Source organism: Chaetodon trifascialis, chromosome 13 (assembly GCF_039877785.1).
Source record: "Chaetodon trifascialis isolate fChaTrf1 chromosome 13, fChaTrf1.hap1, whole genome shotgun sequence".
Classification (NCBI taxonomy): domain Eukaryota; kingdom Metazoa; phylum Chordata; class Actinopteri; order Chaetodontiformes; family Chaetodontidae; genus Chaetodon; species Chaetodon trifascialis.
In genome coordinates, this window is record NC_092068.1 from 201,545 (window position 1) to 227,383 (window position 25,839).

The 25,839-nt window shown below is 40.9% G+C and overlaps 1 protein-coding gene across 1 annotated transcript; it reads left to right on the forward strand.

Annotated features, from left to right (window-relative positions):
• The first annotated feature begins 11,880 nt into the window (after positions 1-11,880).
• On the forward strand, positions 11,881-23,276 carry chchd1 (coiled-coil-helix-coiled-coil-helix domain containing 1). Its single transcript, XM_070977536.1, has 3 exons — positions 11,881-12,229; positions 18,460-18,578; positions 19,359-23,276. Exons 1-3 carry the CDS (start codon positions 12,091-12,093, stop codon positions 19,467-19,469), a joined length of 369 nt encoding a protein of 122 aa, XP_070833637.1. The 5' UTR covers positions 11,881-12,090; the 3' UTR covers positions 19,470-23,276.
• Positions 23,277-25,839: the final 2,563 nt, after the last annotated feature.

Here is a 25,839-nt window from a genome sequence, read left to right on the forward strand (position 1 = left end):
GGTAGTCCACGATTAGACTCCAGTTAACTGTTAAGGAGCCTGATGGCTGCGGAAAGAAGCCATCAGGCTCCAGATTGAAGAAAGAATTCTTCAATTTGGACGTCCTACATTTCACACTTCTGTACCTCTGGCCTGAGGGTAGAAGTGTGAACAGTCTGTGCTGGGGGTGGGTGGGGTCTCTCAGGATGGAGGCAGCTCTCTTGTGGACCCTGTGGTGGTAAATGCTCTGCAGAGAGGGCAGTCGAGTCCTGGTGATCCTCTCAGCAGTCTTTACCACTCTCTGCAGGCGTACAGCTGCTGGTGAGCTTTCTTGACCAGGTGTGTGGTGTGAAGTGTCCAGGTGAGGTCCTCAGTGATGTGGATACCTAGATATTTTAGGCTGCTCACCCTCTCCACCTCAAGCCCCCGGATAAACAGTGGACGATGTGGTCTCTGCTCCCTTCTCATGTCCACGATAATCTCCTTCGTCTTGTCCATGTTGAGGGTGAGGTTGTTGTCCTGACACCATGACACCAGACTGGCCACCTGCCTCCTGTAAGCTGCTTCCTCTCTGCCAGTGATGCGTCCTATCACTGCGGTGTTGTCTGCGAACTTGAGGATGATGTTTTCCATGTAGGAGGCGACACAGTCATGGGTGAACAAAGTGTAGAGGATGGGGCTGAGGACACATCCTTGTGGGGTGCCAGTGTTGGTGATGATGCTGGCCGAGGTCCTATTTCCATTCTGACAGACTGGGGCCTGCCAGTCAGGAAGTCCAGGAGCCAGTCACAGAGGATGGGAGGCAGACCAAGTGTGAACAGTTTGGAGGTGAGTTTGTGGGGGATGACTGTTGCAGCAAGTAGGTCGCCGGTTCGATTCCCGGGTCAGGCCTTTCTGTGTGAAGTTTGCATGTTCTTCCCGTGCATGCGTGGGATTTCTCCGGGTACTCCGGCTTCCTCCCACAGACCAAAAACATGCTCATTAGGTTAATTGGTGACTCTAAATTGCCCCTAGGTGTGAGTGTGAGTGTGAATGGTTGTCTGTGTATATATGTTGCCCTGTGATCGGCTGGCGACTGGTCCAGGGTGTACCCCGCCTCTCGCCTGTTGACAGCTGGGATAGGCTCCAGCCCCCCCATGACCCCGAAAGGGATAAGCAGCATAGAAAATGGATGGATGGAGTCTTTGTTTTCCAGGTGTGATAGGGAATGGTGGAGGGCAGCAGTGATGGCGTCTGTGGTGTATCTGCCCAGTCAGTAGGCATATTGCAAGGAGTCCAGGTTGTCTGGTATGCTGCTCTGAATGTGGGTCAGCACCACTCTCTCAAAGCACTTCATTATGATTGGAGTGAGTGCTACTGGCCTGTAGTCATTCAGGCAGGTGGGTGGGCTCTTCTTGGGAAGGGGGACGATGGTTGTGGTCTTGAAGCATGAGGGGACTGTGCTCTGTCGGAGGGAGAGGTTGAAGATGGAGGTGAGAACATCTGCCAGCTCATTAGCACATGCTCTGAGGACCTGCCCAGGAATGTTGTCCCGTCCTGCTGCCTTGCGGGGGTTGATCTTCCTTAGGGCTTTGCATACCTAGCCTGATGAGATGGTTGGTGGAGGGGAGGGGGATAGGGTGGCACCAGTGTGTGTGTGCCTCCTCTCTGTGCTGTGGCTGGTGGTCTCAAAGTGTGTGTAAAACGAGTTGAGGTCATCTGGCAGGCTGTCTGTGGAGCTGATGGTGCTGGCGGTGATCCTGTAGTCTGTGATGTACCGCAGGCCTTGCCACATTCACATTCACATTCATTCGAGTCAGCAGTAGAATAGTAGCCATCCAGCTTCTCTCTGTACTGCTTTTTGGCCGCTGTGATGGCTTTACTACTTTGCAGCTTTGTACTCCATCTCATTGCCAGATCTGATTGCACGAGAGTGGACACGCAGCATGTGGCGTACCTGACTGTTTATCCAGGGCTTCTAGTTGGGGAACTTCCTGACTTGCATGGTGGGCATGATGTTGTCAACACAAGTGCTGATGTACCCAGTCACATACTCAGCGTAGTCCTGCACACTGACAGAGGAGTCCTCCAACGTGGCTGCGGCTTTGAACACATCCCAGTCTGTCCGAGAAAAACAGTCCTGCAGGGTGCTCTCAGTGTCTGTGGTCCAAAGATTAACCTGTTTGGTGACAGGGTTTGCCTGTTTTAGTCGTTGTCTGTAGGCCGGGTACAGAAAAAGAGAGATGTGGTCTGAGTGTCCAAAGTGTGGACGGGGTGCAGCCCTGTATGCACCACGTATGATGCTGTAAACATGGTCCAGTGTTCTTTTCACGGGTGGAAATATCTACATGTTGGTGGTGTTTGGGTAGTACAGTCCGTAAATTACACTGATTAAAGTCGCCAGTGACAATAAAAACAGCATCTGGATGAGCCATCTCTAGCACGCTGATGACGTTGTGGAGCTTGCCGAGCGCTGCTGTAGAGTTAGCTCGCGGGGGTGTAAACAGTGGCCAAAAACACTGCAGTAAATTCCCTCAGCAGATAGTAGGGACAGCATTTCAGCAGTAGAAACTCCACGTCCGGCAAGCAGTGTTTATCAAGAGTCCGTATATCTCCACGCCATGAATAGTTGATAAACACACACACACCTCCCCCTTTAGTCTTACCGGAGGCTGCGGTCCGGTCCCCTCGATGTACAGAGTGGGTCTGTAGCTGAATGGCGCACTCTGGGACTTTGTCTGAAAGCCAGCTCTCGGTGAAAATTAGAGCACAGCACTCTCTTATTTCCCTCTGAGCTGTAATCCTGGCTCTTAGCTCGTCCAATTTTTTATTTTTATTTTTTTTTAATTTGTGTGTTTTTTGTATTTCATAACGTTTAATTGGACCTCAACAGTGGTGCTCACTTCACACAATCTGAACGAGTGACTTTGTTTGCAATTATGTTGCATGCAGTTCAAAAATTAATGTGAACTTTCATGCACAACACCAACCATTTTGTAGCTAGCATTAGCTGCTAACTAGCTCTATTGACTTTAACCACATAAAGTACTCATGGTCATCTTCCCTCATTGAGTGGTAATGTTTAATGCGCCCCACAAACACAAAAAAAAAACTTTGAAGAAATTTGGGGGCATCTGTTTGAAATTAAACATGATGCAGTGACTTACCAGACATTAACAGTTAGTTCTAGCTGCTAGTAGCTAGACACCTTTGCCAAATGCAATTAGCTAGCAATCTATTTTTTGTTTTGTTTTGTTTTACCATAATTCAGTTAAAACTTACCATAAGCGAAGAGGAAAGCCAAACAAGTGAAGCAGTCAAAATGGCACTGGCTGATTGTAACAGTGGACCGTTCCAAATAAGTCCATATGCGGCTGAGATATTTGTTTTTTTCTTACCTAGATGTTTGTATTTTTCTTACAGGTTACGCACATTACCCGATAATTTACACATGATAAAAATATCACAATCAATTGTCTACAGCACACTGTGTTTCACATTGTGTTTCATTTAAAATATATGAAACCCCCCTCAATTCACAATTTTTCTCATTTTGCCACCACAGCTGCAACTCATCTGCCACCAGATGAAAAATGGTTGCGTGATTAGCTTGCAAAATTCCAGCAGGCCAAGTCTACTGATGATTCTTTAAGTAGGAATAAAATGGGAACACACCAAAGTAACTTTTCTTTTTTTAATTTTCGATGATGTCAAACAGTTTAAAGAAGTTTACATGTTTTATAAAATATGCAGGTACAAAAGTAGAAAATCAAAATACCTAGCAAAATCATAGCATGTTTTTCTTTTTACACAACAAAAATTGTCTCGTGAGAAATTCCGAGAGTGTGACCTCGCATATGATTGGACGCCTCCTCTGACGCAAAGACGTTGCAGAAAACGCAATTTTATAAATGGAGTTTGGATCAAAAAAGTTAGGGTTGGGGTCCTGCTAAACTTTAACTCTGTTCATACAATGGCAGGATGTCATCTTCAGTTCACCCCAGAAGGCACTCCTCTGTGACAAGTGGACGGCCTGGCTGTAGAGCGACTATATCTAGAAAGTCCAAACAATTTAGAGAAGAAACTGCTGAGCGCCTTCAGTGGATTGTCTCAGCAGGTAATGCAGCTGATCATGCAATTGGCGAGGAGAAATGGCCGAGATAAAAGCCAGACTGCTCGCTCTGGAGGAGCAGCCCCGGCTGAATTGCAGCTGTGGAGACGACCAGAAGAGAAAGAGACGGGTGCATGAGTTGCAATAAGTAACGTTAGCATTTAATACTACATTGTGCAGTTTTTAGGCCAGCAAACCTTTATTATTCTTATTGCACTACGTTCCGAACATTTGGTAACCGTTCATGTTACATTTAACATTACAATGTATTTTTGTATTTTAAAGGAAAAGGTGTGGCGTCTGCACAATAGTGACGGAAACGACAAGCGATATGAATCTGAGCAGGGGTAAGTTAATAAAATACACAGAAATACGCAGGATATACTGTATTCTGTATTCCCACAACAAAGCGGTGACGTCACACTGATGGCAACTTTAACTGGGAGTCCAGACATGGATGGTGTGGACAGAGGAGTCCTTTTATGTAAGTTTTTTTTATTTAACCCCTTTCTCTTGTTTCTTGTTGTTGTTGTTTTTACTTTCCTGAAGCCTGTCTTAATTATTTCAAAAGAATATATATTTTCTTCCAGCGGCCTGTAAGACATATTACGAGACGGTGTAGAGGAGCTTCAGGTATGCCCAGCCAGCTCTTTCAGTTCAGACAGCAGCTGTGAAGATTTCAGCTTGCAGCAGACGGGTAATAGTTACATGAATGCCGCTTTATTTTCACAACAATGTAAAAATGGGCTGAATTTTATTTATTAGCTGCATTGTTTTTGACAAACATGGTCACATATGTTATCATGTGTTATTGTTTCTTAGCAGTACTAATATTATATTAATACCTTCTTTAATACCATCTTTCCACAGTCAGAGGCTCTCCCAACTCTGCCAGACACTTCAAGAGTGGCTGGAAAATGACACACCGCAAGAGGCTTCGCATCGAGTCCCCGTCAAAGCGACAGGCGGCAACTCAGTATGACCCAGAGGCAGCAAAGAAACATTTAGCCTTAGATTCTTTTTTTCATGCACCATGGACCAGCGGCATAGCCCAACCCAGAGACTCTTATCAGTGAACCTCTCTGCACATTTCCTTTCTTTTTTTTCCCCAGTAGTCACTGATTTTATTTGGTTTATTTTTTTTTTTTATTTTTTTTTTTTCTATTTATCTATTCGTGAATAACCGACGATATTCGGAGCAGGCAAGCCTCCCCGTAAACTGGCCGTAAATTGCCGATAATCAACGAATTTTGTGGGGGTTTACTGGTCGTAAATGTGGTTTTTCATGCAGCGGTGTGCGTGCAAAACTGTATGACTGACAACATAGATTCAACATTGATCTAATGTTTGCCATTCAACCAACCAATTAGACTTAGACTTAGACTTAGACTTCCTTTATTGTCATTGCACAAAAAAACACAGCAGTGAGATTTTGGCAACGAAATGTCGTTGCTTGGCTTCCAGATTACAGCAGAGATGGAAATTAAAAATATAGTCTATATAACTAAAGAAAAATTAAATCCAACCATAATACAATGTTGATTTAATGACATTTTTTCAACTTTTAAATTTCAGTGGTTAATCCACCATCAATTTTCAACCATAACCATAAATCAACCTTTTTGACCAAAACTCTATGTTGATACAACATCTTTTGCTAGCTGTCTATAGCTGTGTCTCAGTTCAGTGCCTCCAAGACATATTAATGTTTCTGTTAGACAGTTAAATATTTCATTGTGACTTTAATATGAAAATACAGTTATGAGGTTACTTTATGGTTGGCCAGTGGTATCTAAAAAGCCTCATGTTCAGAATTTGACAGCGTACAGAGAAAGCCTATGTTACATATAATTACATTTTTCATGAAGGAATAGCATTGAAGCTTCCTCTTTATACTTTATAGTGTTAACCAAAAAGTGAAAAATTATGTTGTATTACTAGATTTCATAATTTTGCATTCATGAGTTTGCTATTCACAAACCTAAAAATTTGTTATTGAATTTCACAAGAAAGTTTGACAGGCACAGAACACCGTCCTACCTATGGTAAATCACTCCAGTTCTGTATTACTGTCTTTGACATGTAAAGTGAGGTCTCTTTTTTTATGGGAGGGGTGATCAAGCCATGGAAATATTTGTCAGGAAAGTCATTTAGTGTTGATCTGAGGGCCTGGTGGATTATGGGATGCTACAGTACAGCAAAATCAGGGACACACACACATACTGCACATGCATATTTATACACACACACACACACACACACACACACACACACACACACACACACACACACACACGCACGCACACACGAACACACACACACGCACACACTCACAAAACAGTGGCAGGGTTGTAAAGGTCAGCATAGGTCTCTGGCAAAGTGTACCTGAACCTGGCAGGTTGTGTTCAAGTACAGACTATGGGCTCTATTTTCGATTCCCCTGCCGGCGCAGTGCAGGTGTGGCGCAAAGTCAGATTGATTAAGTCAGTTGACCAATTGATTATTTTGCATCCCCGTTTCACCTGTGTACATTCGGTCAGGTTGAGTGACCATTATGTGTGTCGAACGTGCTTGCGATGTGGTCAGATGAGATACTGATCAAAATATATAAATTTAGGTCTGACTGTATGTGCTGACTCAGATAGTTGCATTGACACCTCCCCCTACTGTGCCGCAACACCCATCCTGGCACACCTCTGTGTGCCTCGGTTTACCAAAATACCAAATGTGCTGTGCGCCTACCTGCGCTGCACAAAAATACCACTGTGTGGGGTGCGCACCCTGCGCCACAACAGCAGCAGAATCAAAAATAGAGCCCTATGTGTATAAATGTGTCAGCATGCTTGACTTTGTGTAATATGTGACTGCATGCATGTCTGATCAGAGATCCTGTGTTTTGGACGAGCCTTCTAAATAGGCTTCTTCCCTGGCAATTCATCTCAGAAGCCCCTTTTTTCCTATTATTTTAACACAAGAACATCTTGTATATTGATTGGACAAATGTTCTAGTACACTGACCATCAGGCATGTGCATACACCACACTGACATGGACACACAACTTTGTAAAATCCATTTGTAGAAGCATGTAAAAAATAAGTGTCCAGGTGTTGGCTCCAAGCCAATACTATTTGTGTTATTTATTCAAATAGATGCAGCATATTCACCTCCTCTGTGTGTGTGTCTACACTTTGATAGAAGACAGAAGGTGTGTTCTCTTATTCAAAGAGATCCTCAGTTTCTGTTCTGTATTCCTTAACAAAAAAAAGGGGAAAAAAATGAAATAGCAGAACAAAAGGCTAGACAACTAACACAAACATGTACACATGCATACACATTATCTTTCTCTCTTGTTCTCCCTGACACACTCTTCCTCTGTCCCTTTCCATCCTTTGTCCATCACATTTTCTGACACACACAGTGAGGTGCATTGAAGCAAAGCAGAGCACACAGCTGTGAATCAGCCCAGAGGCCTATCCTTGTGTTTGTGTCTCTGTGTGTTTGTCAGTCTGGACCACTGACACACAACCAGAGGTGTAAGCACATGGACAGTGAGAGAAATGTTTGGGTGATGTGTAACACACTCACCAGTTTGCTTTACAGGTAATAAGAATAGAATTCACCAGAAATTTACATTACGGCGTAGCATGTCAGCACAGCAGATACATGTTTTCTCTTCAGTTCATTTTTATAATCGTATTGCACAGAGGCCTGTCACTGAAAGTGAAACTCCTCTCTAACCTCAATTAAAAAATACATTTTGCACCTGAAAGAGATTCAGGCAGACCGATTTTTCTATGGTAACTCTCACAAAAAGAAAGGACAGGAGAGGATGAAGGGTAGCTGGAAGTGTTGCCAGTGGCTGCCCATCCTTGACAGGAATCAGTGGATTGACAGAAGAGAAAAGAGTCTGTGTCATGCAGTCAGTGAAGCTGTTCAGAGTGAGGAGATATACCTTTTGCTGTATGAGTGTTTGCCTGCATTTGTTTGGATTTACTAGCAGCAAACTGGCTTATATTATGAAGCTACCAGCCAGTGGTTGAAAATCACACACAAATACCCATACAGCTGTTTGACCATGACTGCTTCCATTGATTTAATTATGAAATATTTCTTATGCAGTATTCTGTCCTGGATAACACGTCAGGTGTCTTTAGACAGATAGCGAACACTGAAGACTCCGTAGACTTGATTCCAGTTCAAGGGTTTACTGAAAACTTGCTTGTCTGTTTGTAGTCTGTTTGTATTTTGTAAAACTGCAACACAGTAAACATACAGTATGTTACAATTATATCAAATTAAATATATGCAGCAACACTGGTTAGGCTTACACTTTCCTTTTTTCCTTTACCGGGTTATGCATTGGCCAAGTGCCCACACAATATCAACTTCAACACATCTCTTTCTTAACAGGATGTTCTCACAGGCAGATGACAAAATAAACACATTAAACAATCATAGTTTACACACGAACGCCGCACACAACGCGGATGAGGCTGAACAATAACATGAATTTGTTATGCTAATAGCGACGCTAGTTAGCATTAGCATTGTACCGTCAGTGTTGTTCACTAACCAACATATCCCGGCTTAATCCCTTGTCCTAGTTTTGTGCAACATGCCTTAGATACGAAACAAAACAAAAAACAAAAAAAACAAAAACAAAGTGGCTCTCGCTCCGACTCTGATCGTTCACTTCAAAGAGCCGGCTCTCAGGGCCGTTTTGTTCTCGGCCAACACATCATAGACATAATATACGTAGACGCCTCATTGACTGACGCTTCCTATTGGAGCTGACGTTCAGCGCAGCCGCCATCTTGGATGGGTCTCCCATGCGTCCCCAGTGCATTTATTTCTACGGAGGAAGGTGTATGTCCAGCTACAATTATCATCATAACTCCTCTAATTTTTACCCGATTTTCACACGGTTTGGTTTGTTACAAACATCAGAGATGTAGTTATGATACAGGACGCTGTCACACATTAAAAACAAATGCTTTCACACTGAAATACTTTGTCTTTGTTAAAGAGCATAATACAGACATATGGTATGGCATATTAATAAATGAATTAATTTTAGATTTTAATAAAGAAAAAGTTTGATTGTTCATTTGATTTCTCTCTCTCTCTCTCTCTCTCTCTCTCTCTCTCTCGCTCTCTCTCACACACACACACACACACACACACACACACACACACACACACACAAAATCATGGCCCTTCTGTACACACCAATAACACAGGAATTTCTTCATTTTTCTTTTTGTGCGCTGAGTTTATTTAATGTAAAGTTAAGCACAGGCACATGCACGCGTGCGCGCACACACACAACAACAACAAAAACCAGACATCTCGCATAACCTGTTGACATGCCTATTAAACTTTGAGTAAGTTTTTATACCTATTTGTGTATAAAACTTCACCAAAACAAACTGTCGAAACGACGAAGGTTTTTTCTTTTTGGCCAACTCATCATGTGTGTCGGCCCACAGTCCACTGCTGCTTTCAAACACACACACACACACACACACATACACACACACACACACACACACACACACACACACACACACACACACACACACACACACACACATACACACACACACACACACACACACACACACACACACACACACACACACACACACACACCGTCTGGCCTGACGTGTCTAAATTTAAAGAACTGTTCACAGCTTTAGGATGACAAAGATTCCATAATAGCCTGGACTGAAACTGCTGATGTTTGTGATGTACACTGATTTTAACACATACATACATACAAAGCTCCCATATATACCTGCTCAGTACATTTTTTCCTTCTTTCTTTTTTTTTAAGGCCTGGAAAAGTTAGCTTTAAAAGTCCAGGTCATTCCAGCATCCTACACTACCTTGTTAAGCTTGTAACTGGGGCTGGGAAGCTAAATAAAATAAAATAAATAAATAAAATAGAGGCATTGTTGCGCTCTTTACGTTGACTTCGGTTGGCTCTGGTGCTAGCGGAGACCCACCCAATATGGCGGCGACGCTGGATTATTATTATTATTTTTATTTTTTTTTTTAATTATTATTGATAGTGTCCACCACACAATATATACATTACAATATATACAAACACCAGTGTATATACAAATATACAATATATACAAATGTACGTACCTGCAAAATTAATTAAACATGTTGAAGGATTCGCAAATGTTCAGAGTCTTCATTGCTCTTTTGTCTTTTACACTGTGTAAGGAGGTCATATAAAACTGTACTTCCTTTACTCTACTTCCTGCTGTATTGTTGGAGGTTTTTGACTCCACTTGCACTTGTGAATATAATACTTGCCATACAATATAAGTAAATTCAAGATGTAACTCTTTCGATGTTCGCTAGAACTATTTTCATAAAAAAATAAAACATCCTTTTCTCTCAGCTGAATATTGGAACCAGTCTGTACATTGTAGAACTGCTCTACTTTTGACCAAAATATTTGACAACAAACACATTCAAAAAATAAATGGCAGATAGTTTCTGTCTCATGGTTACAAAACACACAGTTTCTCTCCACGACTCCAAATCTTACAACAACATGATTCGTTGGGTAAATAAAATGTAATATTTTAAAGGCTACTTCATTGATTTTATTTGTTACAAAAAACTTCTGATTGAACGTCCATACAGATTTCCAGTCAATATTTTCAAATTTTGAATTCCAGATGGATTTTGACTGAGGGGTTGAGGTTTGGTGGTACAATTTTTCTAATATGTTTATTGGTACATTTATTACTTATTAATTGTACTCCACCAACAAAGAGTTTTGATGAATATTGTGTGTTCTCCTCCCCTCCCCCTTGCAGAAGTGTCAGCAGTCCAGTAGGAATTGCGTCAAATACTATTGCATATTCTTTAGGAGTGACAGGGATTTTATATTTCGTTAGGAATTCTGTATAGCTGTACAGGTGTCTGTTTCTATTTAATAATTGTGTGACAAATATAACGTTGTTTCCCACCCAACCATCAAGGAACAATGTTTTATTTTTATATTTGATGTCTTTATTGTTCCAGATTAAAGATCTGTGTGGAGAGAAACTGTGCTTGTATATCATTAACCATGACGGCGACGCTGGATTACGCTCCAGCACGTAATGAGGCGTCTATGTATATTATGTCTATGGGTGCTTTTCATTACATTTAATTGTGCCTCCTCGTCTCCTCTCTCCTTCGTCGACCCGGAAGTCGTTTCCCCTCCGCCATGATGAAGGATCTTCCAATTGCTTAAATGCACCTGAAGGAGACGAGGAGCGAGGAGAGAGGAGGCTTCTGAAGGAGATCAGAGTGAGGATACACCGGTGTAGCCTACGCGGAAGTCTTTTATTATTTAAGGGGCGTGTCGTATGTGGCACACGTTTGAATCATGGCGGGAGCAGGTCTTCACAAATGTAATCTTGATTCTTGTTTCAGTTGTGTCCTTTTAACAATTGTATCTGTCACCAAGAAATTAATGAAAATTCTTGGTATATATTTACGGTTTTTTAAAGCAAGACTACAAGGCTGTTGGTTTAATCTACCACACACCCGTCCTCTGTTATGCCTCTAACGGCATATAATTGACAGCTGTGCAAACGTCATCAGTAATTGACGTCGCTTCGGACTGACGCTGTGGAGCGAGGATTTTTCATTTCGGAGTTTCGTCTCCTCCGTCCTCACGTCCCTTCCTCGCATCCCTCTTTCATGTCCTCGCTGGGCGGAGCTAAGACGCGAGGAGAGGAAGCGAGTGGAGGAGACGAGGAGACCAATTTATGTAATGAAATGCCAACACATCACTACTTTACGTGGGTTTTACGACACTGAGTTGCTTTTTACGGCACAACATGGCGCTACACACCTTCATGCTGGAATAAGGCGTTGAATTGAAAACCGTTTGCACTTTTCTTCTTTTTGTTCACAGGGACTTCCACATATCAGCGCAACGTAGCAGCTGTCCGTTGTGCTCAGGCAGAGTAACTAAGGATCGGAAGAGGTTGTAAGAAGTGAAATGGCAGCACAAAGAGGCAACTTGTTTCAAGAGAAGATTAGCAGGCTGCTCAGCAGACCGAATGGGAAACCAGTACTCAAACCCAACAGAACTCTGGCTCTGAGAGATGCTGTAGCTAACCGAAAGCTGAAGAAAGGAGGTATGAAATATTGTGTGATTACTTGGTCTCATCTGAAGTTTTCTAATTGTACTCGTATAGACTGTGGCTTCTTATGCAGGTTGACTTTCACAAGGTCAGCAGAAGAGACATCTGAAACCCGGATAGTCAACAGCATAACGTGCAACACAGTACGTCACGATAAAGAGTGGATACGTATACTCAATTTATTAAATGAGCGAAACAAGTAGGGGAGATCTGGTATGAAAATGACACTTTTCAAATAAACGTCATATTTAAAGGCAACGGCAAAGACAGAAACTGTTTGTTGTGATCAACAACTCATGTGTAAGCTATGATTCTTTGTGCGGAGGTTTCGCAGTTACATTCGACGCTGTCATTCGGGATAAAAGCAACACAGCGATATAAACTTGGAGCTGTTAATATTATTCTTGTATTTATTAAAAATCTCTGGCAATGTGCTTGTTTAAATCTAATCTCCAATATATTATGTCCTTTCTCTTAACACAAAATGTTACATTTCAAGTAGCTAAACTTTGAATTGGTTCTTTTTTCTTTCCCAAAACTCTTTTCAATAACATTAACAACAAAAATATACAGTAAAGGCATAGGTTGTTGATCACTGACCTTAACATTTAAAAAGTAATTTATACTTTTATTCATATAAACTACTGCTTCATGGATTATGCAGTTATATATGTATGTTTAAACTGTAACATCTTGTGCAGGTTGACTTTTGTTAGGCTACGTTCCCACCAAACGCCTCAAATCGCGCCTCAAATGAAATCGCGTCGCGCCAGACGCTCCAGTTTTGACGCTGGTACATAAACCCCTTGACGCTTCATCGCGTCGCGCGACAAGCCCGCCCAACAACAACATTTCTTCCGCCATTTCATTCTCTCGTCGACCACGTCCGTACGTCAGCACGTCGATGACGATCTCAACGCTGATAGGCTGTCGCGGCACGTCTTCATGCGAATCCGCCGCAAAAGTTCAATAATTTCAACTCGAGCGATGAAGCGATGACGCGATTGCGCGGCGCGATGGACGCGTTGGCTGCGAAAATCGCTCTCATCGCGTCGCCCCATCGCCATATGGACGTCCTGGTGTTCCCTCGCAAAATGAAACTGCCAGAAACAATGGAGGAGCTGCTCATCGTTGCCGTCACCGCTCACCCAGAGCTTTATGACAGTTCAGCGTAGCATAGCCCCAGTTAGCATAGCTTGCTTTACTAGCATACTTGTCTGGTTCATTCAACAATAGCTGCAATACTTTGTGCAGTACAGGTACAGTGCAGCGATGGTGGTTATTTCAGCCATGAGCCGTTTCTCAATACCAAGTACGCCAAGTTCGGACTTACGAACTTTGCAGTTCGGACTGAGCAAATTCAACTTGGGAGTACAGTCTCTCCAGGACGGGAGAGCGCAGGACTGTCATTGCATGCAATTGGGACGCCAGCGTACTTGATGACGTCACCACCTCAGCTCGTCCGTTAGCAGGACGACACATATCCGAAAACTTTGGAGCAAATTTTAAACTACGCGCTATCGTGATGAATCGACCACAGATTTTAAGTTTTAACATCCATTTTATCGCATGAAATAATCTTAAAACCACATTCCGGTCGACGAGAGAAAGAGCTGTTGCTGTCGCGCGACGCGATGCTGCGTCAAGGGGTTTTTGTACCAGCGTCAAGGGGTTTTTGTACCAGCGTCAAAACTGGAGCGACTGGCGCGACGCGATTTCATTTGAGGCGCAATTAAATCATTTTCATCGCGTTTGGTGGGAACGCAGGGTTAGGTACTACGAAGAATAAGGAAGCCTTTATTGTTGTTTGTGAGAGGTCTACTCTACCTTTGCAGATATACTAGCTGTCATTATGCATCACAGTTTTTGAATGGAATTTGACATGTAGTCCTCTTCAAATTGAAAAGCTATGCAGGGAGGGTAGCTTCTTACCCCAACTATTACCAAATTAGGTTGGTGCAATATGATATTTTTTAATAAATACTGTAACACGCACAATGTGACCACATTAGTGGCAAGGCAACAGAAATGCTCACTGTTAATCTAGAGGGGCGAACAAAACAACTACAATTAGTGATTTGGCAGACGCTTTTATCCAAAGCGACATATGTATGAATTCACACACCAATGGCACAGCATCGGGGGCAGTTATTTTGGGGTTCAGTATCTTGCCCAGGGACGCTTGTGGACTGCCAAGGCCAGGGATTGAACCAACAACCTCCTGATCGGTGAATGACTGCTCTGCCTCGTGAGCTACAGCTGCCCCAGACAGTTGTTACTATCATCCCAACAATGACCCCTGACAGCTACAGCTGACTATAACTCTGACTTGTCAAATTTCAGGATGTGTTTAAGTACTAAATACTCTGTCATATTGTCAAAACTATGACGTGAAAAAATATAACTTGATTTACACACTGTGATCCAAAACAACTTTTTCGGTAAAACACCATGAAAGTATGGATGTCTCCACAAGATTTTTTACGGTTTTGATTAAGTGTTGCATGCTGTGTGTTCTGACACAGTTAGGCCTATCAAACTCAGAGGTCTCAGAGACTTTTGTACTGGCTCTACCCAACTCTGTGGGATTGTATTCTATCATAATGCTTTAGGTTGGGCCATATGGGTGCAATTTTAAGTGTAAGTAATTGTAATTTGATATCATGATATTTATAGATAGACAGATAATACACACTTCATGCTCTATTGGTTGAATCCAATACCCAGTGGTTTAATATGTTAAATATGTGATCTTATTTTGTCCAACCAAACAAATATTTGACAAAAAAAGTAGTCTTCTACCACACAGAGTTTGTCTTGTTTCTTTACTCATAGTCGTGTGTTAATTTTTAATTGTGCTATAATATGATGATAAGATCATATTGTGTCATCATTTTAGTAAAATCTGCTATTGAATGGAAAAAGGTTACATCTGAAACTGGCAACTGATAAGTTTTGTTGTTCAAGTTTATATTTCACACTACACAAACACACATGCACACATTGCCAAAAGTATTGGCTCACAAGTGACATCCCATTCTTAATCCATAGGGTTTGATATGACGTCGGTCCACCCTTTGCAGCTATAACAGCTTCAACTCTTTTGGGAAGGCTTTCCACAAGGTTTAGGAGTGTGTTTATGGGAATTTTTTTTACCATTCGTCTAGAAGTGCATTTGTGAGGTCACACACTCATGTGGGACGAGAAGGCCTGGCTCTCTACTTTATCCCAAAGGTGTTGTATGGGGTTGAGGTCAGGACTCTGTGCGGGCCAGTCAAGTTCATCCACACCAAACTTTCTCATCCCTGTCTTTATGGACCTTGCTTTGTGCATTGGTGCACAGTCATGTTGGAACAGGAAGGGTCCATCCCCAAACTGTTCCCACAAAGTTGGGACCATGGAATTGTCCAAAATCTCTTGGCACAATGCAAGCAAGCAAGCAAAGTATATTTGTATAGCACTTTTCACAGACACCGGTCACAAAGTGCTTTACAATTACACAACATTAAAATCAAATATGTATATGTACAACAGTTATTCAATCATATACAGCACCACAAAATAAATAAATGAATAATATAAAATAAAATACATACATACATAAAATATACAGTCATACAAGAAGCATTAAGATGTAAAATGTCAGAGTTTATCCAAATGCCTGTCTGAATAAGTTGGATTTTAATTGTTTTTTACAGCTCTCCACAGAATCAATACAATGCAACTTAGCTGGTAGGCTGTTCCAGAGGTTTGGAGCTGCACACTCAAAAGTACGATCACCATGAGTTTTGAAATTAGTCCAAGGAACACTTAGCAGACCTGCGTTAGATGATCTTAATGCTCTGCCCAAGTTGTAAGGGTGCAGGAAGTTACTGATATATTTTGGAGCCTGGCCATGTAGGGCTCTGTAAGTAAGCACTATGATTTTAAATTGAATTCTAAATTGCAGTCAGACAAGTACCGTTCTCCTGGCAACCACCAAACCCAGACTCCTCTATCAGATCGTCAGATGGTGAAGCTTGATTCATCACTCCAGAGAATGTGTCTCTTCTTCTCTAAGTCCAGTGTCGACGTGCCACTGCATCTGACGCTTTGCATTGCACTTGGTGATGTATGGCTTGGATGCAGCTGCTCGGCCATGGAAACCCATTCCCTGAAGCTCTCTACGCACTGTTCTTCAGCTAATCTGATGTTTGGAGGTCTGTAGCAATTGACTCTGCAGAAAGTTGGCGACCTCTGCTGGCTGACTCCACTCCGTCATTTTACATGGCCTACCACTTCGTGGCTAAGTTGCTGTCATTCCCAATCACTTCCACTTTGTTATAATACCACTGACAGTTCACTGTTAGTTGTTATAATACCACTGACAGTTCACTGTACAAAATTTAGGAGTGAGGAAATTTCATGACTGGACTTGTTGCACAGGTGGCATCCTATCACAGTACCATTTCCTGAGAGCAACCCATTCTTTCACAAATGTTTGTAGAAACAGTCTGCATGCCTTAGTGCTTGATTTCATACACCTGTGGCCACAGAAGTGATTGGAACACCTGATTTTAATTATTTGGATGGGTGAGTGAATACTTTTGGCAATATAGTGTGTAAGGGCATGGTGACACATGCAAAAATTAAAAATGGCAAACTTTCTTTTCATTCTTTTCCATTTTATGGGAACTGGTTATGTGCAAGTCATGAATGAATGATTCAAAACAAACAATGTCTCAGCCTCAACCACTAGCAAAGAAGTGTGTGTGTTTGACCCACTGGGCTGTCATTGTCACACCCTGCACTGACCACATACAGTTTAGCAGGATTACATGGACAGGCAATTGGTCATTTGCCTGCAATTGGGCAGGACTGTACCTTAACAGTGGAATGCAGTTCATCCTAAAAGAAATGATCATCAGTTTGTAGATATAGCAAAGATAGAGGAACATGAACAAGGCCATATTAAATTGATTATACCTTGATTGGCAAGTATGTCAGATCTCGGGATATCCCCACAAGCAAATACTTTGAAGAAGGTCAGTGTTAATGGTAGTGCCTGGTGCCCTGATTATATTCTTGAAGCCCTACACATTAGCATGACTGAAAGAAGTGTGGACCCTCCTGTGTGGGCTGCAAAACTTGCACATATTTTTTTCTGGTATATAGTTTATAACTATGGCTCTCTCTCTTTAAGAATGGCTGCTTTTCTTTGTTTATGGATGTAGTTATAATGCATTTTAGTGTGTTATATTATTGTAATATGTTATATAATATGTATTATATACATATTATATAACTATTTACTTAGATATATTTTTAAGAGTTCTATTTTATATACTTATATACTTTGTTATATTTTAAAAAAATGCTCCTATTCTATGTTTATATAGTCCATTATATTTTTTAAGAACATTCTTTTCTCTTCCTTTCTCATCCTTATTCTTCTTTACGGCATCTATTTTATGTTATGTCTATCTTTAACCTGCTGCTGCAACAAAAGAATTTCCCAATTGGGATCAATTAAGTCAAGTTTAAGTCTAAAACAGTTGAAAATATGCACCCATCCTCCACTACTCTCTGATACTGTGTGGTGCTAGTTTGGGCTTGATGACACTTAAACACACCCAGTGTTGCATGACCAACAGGTGCATGTTCAGCCTTGCTAACCTGCTAAAGGCAAAAATGCACATGGTGTGTCCTCCACTGGAAATTTCTGCAATCACTGAGAACTTTTACCTTCAGTGACATATGTGAACCCTTTCTCCTGTTGCTGACAATAATCCCTGACAGTTTTTGACTACAGAGCCTCTTTCAGCTCTAAGTGTTCAAATATTTTGTGTAGTGCAGTGGGATAGGGATGCTGAGTGGACTGGCGGAGAAGTTGGACCTAGAGCAGATAGAGGACTTTGCAGAAGTAAAGCCAGCAGACCGAGAGGGAGAGAGGGCATGAGTACCAGGGCCCTGCTTTCATAGACTTGCAACACTCATTCATTACATTCATTCATTTACTTATTGAATTGGGACAGTGCACATTAATCAACATATCAGCACTAGGCAACAATGTAAATGTGCCAGAATTAGCACAATAGCTAAACACTAGGCCCAGGTGTCACCAGGAGGCACTAATCAGCATCTTGCCCAACACTGAAGTACAATGTATGGAAATACAAAGACACTGCTTAATAATACCAGTGGGAGTCATTACAATGTGTTAACCTGAACCTTCTTCTGCACAGAGGCAACCTGTATCACAGAGATGTCAGTCTTGATGGCCTGTTGGAAGCAGAACAACTTTGTGGACAGTCTGTGCTCTAATGAGATGAAGGCTTTTTACACTTGTGTCGAGAAGGCTCAGGTATGTCCACACACACAGTAATGCAACACAAGAACTGGTTTGTGCTGTAAAATGACATGCATGTGTATCTATGTACTTACCCATGGTAGAGGCACAAACATCAAAGAAAAACGACTAAATCAACAAAATCTGAAATCAACAAAATTGGTCAGGCAAAATGCTTCACTTCTGAAACGCTCTCAGTGGGGTATTAAACTGTGTTGGACATGTAGCAGCGGGAACAGTGAAATCTCCGTGTAACATTATTTATGCATCGTGGGAACATTGGTTGCAACAGTCTGGGTGCTTTCATCAGGTGAACTTTCAATACAGGATGTCTGCTTTCAATATAGATAGAGCAGGAAGTTGGGCAATGAGGTGATGTCATTTAGAAATATGTTGAGTGCAGACAGGCAACAGTTAGTATCTCCTAAATGACAATGGGAAAGCATTTTATTATGAGAACAATTTGCATTAATGTAGCAGGGCTCAGTATTTCTGCCTACTCTTGTCATGCTTAGGATAATTTCCACGGGCAAACAAATAACAACTGACAATGTTCACAGTTGTTACTACTCTTTCGCTCTCATTTTTCACTTCACAAGATTGTTGACAAACACTATGGAAACATGGTAAGTTAGCCAGGGGGTAGGGTGGCTAACTTTACAGGCTTAAAATAAGTCTTTCTGTGGAACTGTCTAACTTGTATCACACTGATAGCGAAATGTTTCCTAGTTGCACTGAACAAACACATTACTATATTAAAAAGCACTGGTAACAAATCATCCTCCTCTTTTACAGGCTGCCATGAAGAATAAATCTGAAAAAATCAGCATCCAGGGGGGACGTCTGCACCCAAAACAAGCCACAACCCTGCTGAAGAGATATCCCAACCTCTGCACTGAGATCTAGGAAACAAACTTTTTTAATGAATATGCTATACAGGTGCAGGGTAAAAAAGAGCCATTGGACTTACTTTTGTAACTGGGATTCATCATGGTGAGCTGTTGTCAATTGCTGTATAATTCAACAGTGGGACACAATATATATTTATTAAATAAATAAATCAAGCAATTCATAACAATGAAAAAGATCAATTCCACATGCAGTCTACAGAGGAAGTAGAGGGGCTGCTAACAGTTCTTAAACATAATTATTTTTTAGCGTGGTGAGATGGCACCAGAAATATCTTTGAAACGTATTAAATATATTCGAAAAAATTTGTGTATTATATATGAAGTTTAATAGTTGCTTTCAAAAGTCACAGCTTTTTTGTGTTGTGTTCATGTTGAAAGCACATTGATTGTTTTATACATTCATTGTGAAAGCTGGTGTGTAACAGTTATATAGTACAAAGTCAATATAGTAAGTATATTGTATGGAATTGGGACACTGCCCTTTCTTTCTTTCTTTCTTTCTTTCTTTCTTTCTTTCTTTCTTTCTTTCTTTCTTTCTTTCTTTCTTTCTTTCTGTGCATTGACCACCTTTTTTAAATCACAAAATTCTGTGTTAGATTAGATTCAACTTTGTTGTCATCATCAAAATGGAGCACAGACCACAAAATGCAGTTTAGCATCTAATCAGAAGTGCAAATAGTCAAAATATCCTAACATTACTGGTTGTCACGCCAGCTGTCTCTGCTGATGCTTCATGTTCTTAGACACTGGGCGGTTTTCACCACCCATTGCAGGGCCTCTATAAATATGTGTGGGGCTTGTATGAATATATGGTTAGGTACATGGGCACAGAATTGTACAAGTACAGTACAGTCCAGCCCTTAATTAGTCCTCACCATGCTCTTAGTTGGTGCTCCAAGCTCACAAGCTCTTACACCAGCATTACTCCATCACATTACATGTTCCTACCAACCATTTTCTAGCAGAAGATAGTAGTATTTTTTTAGATTTATGACTAATAATATTTTTGTTAAAGTTCTGTTGTGTTATGTAAGAAGTCTGCCAGTGTTGTATTATTTTTCTTATCTGTAACTTGACAACTGACTGCCAAATAAGCAGCCTGTTCAATGCATTGCTTCCAAATCCACATCATAACACAAGCTCCATGCATGCTTATATTTTGGCTCCTCTTCTGACCCTCTAAGAGGATAGTTCTTTTAATTAAGAGCTATTAAATGTATGTGTAGTGAATAGACTGGATCAAACAAAAGCAAGGGTATGGTCTTTAAATGGGTACTTAATGTTGTATTGGACTTTCATTGCTACTATGCAACGTACTGACCATCTGGAACAATTGGTGTCCAGTGTCTTGCCCAAGGCCACTTGTGAACAGGATGAGATGTGGATCGAACCACAACCCTGTGATTAGTGGACATTCTGCTCTTCCTATGTTTGCCAGGTTATTTTCTCATATTATGACGAATCTCATCCAGACAGAGACACAGAAGACACGCACCTAGATGAGCAAGAACAAGTTGGTGAGAGGTTTTAAGTTTCGGCTTCAATACATTTTCAGTTTATTGCCCAACCCTAAGTAGTACCATTAAAATTTTAACGATAGCTGCCCCTGTCATTTAAAAATAAGATTGCATAGAGGTATGTATTGAAATTAATCATACAGCCCTACTATAACCAAAACTCTTTTCATAATGACAACTTTCTTTTTTCATGCCCTGACTTCAAAACTAAGTCAAACAAATAATTGTATGTGAATTACACTAATATGAATGACACTAATGTAGTAACACGACTTACAAAGCATGTCCGGAAAAACTGTTCTGGGTCATCCCCAAGAAGGACTGGGAGACCACGGAGAACCACTGTGCACTGTTCTGTTACATCAGATCTGTAAGAGGGAGGGAGAGAGAGAGAGACTGCAGAGTGCACCGATTCTCCCTGACTGGAGCTTGGTATAGGAGGAGGCGACATAAGAATGGGGAATATTTTCAGTGTTGCTCTTTGGGGTAAATCACTAATGTCAGAAAGGTTACACAAGGCATTATTGAAGTCAGGGTATTCATATTGGATGGCTAATTTATATTTAAGTTCCAGACACTCTTCCAACAGCTTTACCAGGGTGTCAATGTCATCTGGTTTTTCAGGAAGAGTGATTTTTTGCATATCACTATCTTGGACAATTACCCGAATGATCTTCACCATGGTTACAAAATATTCTATACAAAAACAAGAAAATAAATGAAAAGGGTTATGATGAGAGTTTCAGGATACTTACCTCATTTCCATATGGCAAGGCCTCACCATTTACCAGTTGATATAGTGCTTCAAAGTGACATGTAACCTACCCTTGATTTGGTAAGCTGCTAAAGGTAACGGATCATTCAGTTCAGAGGGCTGAACAACTGACAGAGAGTGCAGCCTACTGCACAATTCAAAAGAGCGCAAATGCTCAATGTACCATGCAGTCGGAGGTCTGCAGACAAACAGAATGTCAGAATTTACTGTCAAAATCTTCACAATTTGCATGAAGTCTGGGAGACCTGAACACAATCCAACCGATACAACCATGTTTGGGCAGTACTGGATGCCATCAATGTGAACATTGGATGCAACAAGCACAGTACTACAACCAGTGCTCTTCAGACGTAGATGTTCCTGAATATCGTCAGGGAATGATGTCATGAGTGAGCTGCTGACCCTGTCCTTTTGGACCTTTGGCTTGAAAAATGAGCTGGCATCCATGTGATACGCTATCACCCTTTGATGCTTGTTTTTTTGTTTTGTTTTGTTTTGTTTTGTTTTGTTTTGTTTTGTTGAAGCTCTGAGCATCTCTGATCGCTTTCTTAAAGAATTTGTGCTTGCCTTCAAATCTGATTGTCCACACATTTCTGAGTGGTCCATACATCCTTATCAACTGAGGATAGTGTTCTATGTGATGGCGTTTTGGACGCAGTTTAAAGTTTGGAAAAACTTCTCTAAGCAAAACCCTGTGTTCTGAAATCTTGCAATCCAAAAACTGAATTGAATCCTCAGTAAACTGGAAAGACACGGCCAATTCCAGTATGTCTTTCAGTAGCATTAAGATTTCCCATGTCTTGTCCTTCTCTACCACACAATCACCTATCAAGAGTGGAGGGAGTCTCAGGAGGGTCCAATTTTCGTGACCATTTCCTCCTATGGTTCCCTTAGTTGCATAGGATTTCGGAACCTCCTTGACTTGAATCTCCTCCCTTGTGGCCATTCAAAATCGGCAAGGCAGATTTACATTAAAACTTTCTTGAAAATCTGTGAGTGAATGAGCACCCAAATTATTTGCCAAGACATATAGCACAGTACATTTTACACTGCGCCTAACTGCTGGACATATACTCCTTGCTGTTCAAGAGTTTTGAGATCCTGAATCAGTGGGTGGAGCACTTTTGAGTAGTCTTGTTCCTTGACCACATTAGTTTTGCACCAAAGAGCTAACTAAATAGCATGCAAAGATGATGTGTGTTTTGCTGGCAGGTTGGCAAGAACCCAGTAGATGGCACAAATCTTGTGTTTCTTCCTAGATGTCCCGAGAGGGTTAGCCACTTCAAAATCATCCATGTAAAGATTAAGAGCTGTTCTACATTCGTGTTCCAGGAAAAATGAGTTTTCTTTGTAATGCGTGCCATCCTTGTAACTCTTATATTGCCCCGAGGAATCATCTGATGTCAGCACCTTGTCCAGAATTTCTGGTTTATTCAACATTTTTTGTATGCTTAGTTGGCAACTGTAAATTTCATAGTTATGAACAGTTTCGTTTATGGTAAATTACTACAAAAAAAAAAAGAAAAGAAAAAGAAATAGTAAACCTGCTTTCAGTAAATTGCCTTTAAAAATAGTTAGTTAGTAACATAAACCTGTTTATGGTAAAATATAAATTCTGTCTAATTTACGCTAAAATACTGGCAGCTGTGGTTGCCAGTACAAAATATGGTGACAGTGTATAAAACATAACAGTATGCTTACTTGCAACCATAAATTCCATAGTTGGGAACTGGTTTTTGTTTATGGAAAAATACAATGAAAAAAGCAGATACATTGTAAACCAGTTAATGGTAATTTTAAAACCAGCTGTAATACAAACCTGTTCAAGGTAAACTATTTTAAAAACAGATATACTACAAACCTAATTGGTCTCTCAGTGAGAAACACAGTATAACTGTATTGAATGTCACTTTCTTGCAAAGTTCACTTTTACATCAAATTACCCGCAGCTGTGGTTGCCATTTAATAAATATATATATATATATATACACACACACACACACACACACACACACACACACACACACACACACACACACACATATATATATATATATATATAAGCTGCTTTTGCATTTACACAATTTCTAAGGAAAACATATTGAACTAATCCAATAACTTGTCCAGTATACTCACAAAACAGGGTTGAGATCTTAAACACATACTAAATATAAAGGATAATCCAGAGTGGGTTGAATAAGCATGGAAAATTAGCCACTTGCCCTGGGTTGATCTAGAGTAATGAGTCACTGAGTCCAGACTTCACTGAAGATGACGCTCAACATGGGATAAAGTCTCATATGGATGTGATGTTCAAGAAACTGGAACTTAAAGTGCGTGTTTCCACAGGTTCCACCAGAAGAATCATATGTTGTCCATCAGGTGTTCACAATGCACTGACTTGATCCTCTCTAGAACCAGAAAACAGAAACAAAGCAAAAGTTAGATTGATGCAGTGCTGTGGCATGATGCGTACACAGAGATAAAAACTCACAGCCTTTGGTTGTTAAACTGAAACTCTGATGAACTTTAAATAGAAGAAACCATCACTCTGAAATATAGTTTTGCTGGTCGCTTTTATAATTGATAGTGTATCAGGGTGAAAGGCAGAAAAGGACACATTTCAGTACTCAGATAGGTAGTTGGCAACTACCTAATCTTGGGCCACTGAACTTTTTTCAGTGTTGTAGCAAACAAGCATTCGTTGCTTGTTTGAGTGGAGGAGTGTGTATTTGTGTTGCAGTGTGACAGAGATGAAACAAATACTGATGATTGCTTAGTGTCCCCACCACAGTCTGTGGACCTCAGGGTACTCAAAAAGTTGTAGCTAGGTGGACAAAGCAACACCGGGGCGCAGCAATCAGTTGGGTTGAGCAAAGTCTCCATGAGGAATAAAATATCTATATACTAGGAGTTAGTAAAATCACTAAGAATAACAGATTTATTTTAAGAATAAAAGTTTTATTAAACAGTGATCAAATACTGAAAACAACTGAACAGGACTTGGATGGCTGAGACTGGCAAGAAGCTGAATCAAATTAGATCATGAACTGCATAAAAAAAAGAAGCCTTAAAGCCTTCTGTGGTTAAATTAATGTACACTGAACTGTACAACCACTCACCACTATCCTTGGTAAGACTGGTATCTCAGCAGAAGGGTAGACTAGTAGACGTAGTAAGACCTTAAAGAAAGAGCAAGGATATAAAAGAAGACAGGAAATGAAAGATGAAATCTCAAGCATCAACTCTTCCACTCTTCAATGCAGATTGTAAAATGCAATCAAATGGCTGCATTCAGACTCCAAGACATAAACAGTTGGGCTGCCCAAGTGGCTCACCTGGTAGAACACATACCTCATGTTAACCTCATGTGGCCAAGGTTTGATTCCGGCTTGGGCCCTTTGGCAGTAAAGATGGACAGGAAAAGCAGAGGAGATATGGGATGATATGCAGTAATATATAATAAAGCAGAAATTTAAAAAAAAAAAAAAAAATCTTTAAAAGTTAAAAACAGTGATCCCTGGGTCGGGCGGGGCCTTTCTGTGTGAAGTTTGCATGTTCTTCCCGTGCACGCATGGGTTCTCTGCAGGCACTCTGGCTTCCTTCCACAGACCAAAAACATGCTCATTAGGTTAATTGGTGACTCTAAATTGTCCTTAGGTGTGAGTGTGAGCGTGAATGTTTGTATGTCTGTATATGTTGCCCTGCGATCAACTGGCGACCGGTTCAGGGTGTACCCTGCCTCTCGTCCGTCGACAGCTGGGATAGGCTCCCCGAAAGGGATAGTTGGATATAGACAATGGATGGATGGATGAATATGAAAATAGCTTGCTTTTGGCATTTAAAATGGATTGGAATCTCATCATTTTCCTGGGTGTCAGAAAGGACAGCAAGTTTTTCCCTCCAAGTCCACAACCACCCATAGAAGTTTGAATGCCTGAAGAATGGCAGGAGCGCAAGACTGAAGTTTTACACTTGTTATAAAGACAAGATAATCTATACAATGTATAATGTCCATAATGTACAATAAGCCAGTTCCTATAAACGTAACAGAACCAAACTGCTTATTGAAA

Bases quoted from the DNA above. Each gene is read 5' to 3' on its own strand.
- chchd1 (XM_070977536.1), top strand. From the start codon at position 12,091: ATGGCAGCACAAAGAGGCAACTTGTTTCAAGAGAAGATTAGCAGGCTG. The intron at 12,230-18,459 runs GTATGAAATATT...TCTTCTGCACAG, and splicing joins CCGAAAGCTGAAGAAAGGAG to AGGCAACCTGTATCACAGAG. The intron at 18,579-19,358 runs GTATGTCCACAC...CCTCTTTTACAG, and splicing joins CTTGTGTCGAGAAGGCTCAG to GCTGCCATGAAGAATAAATC.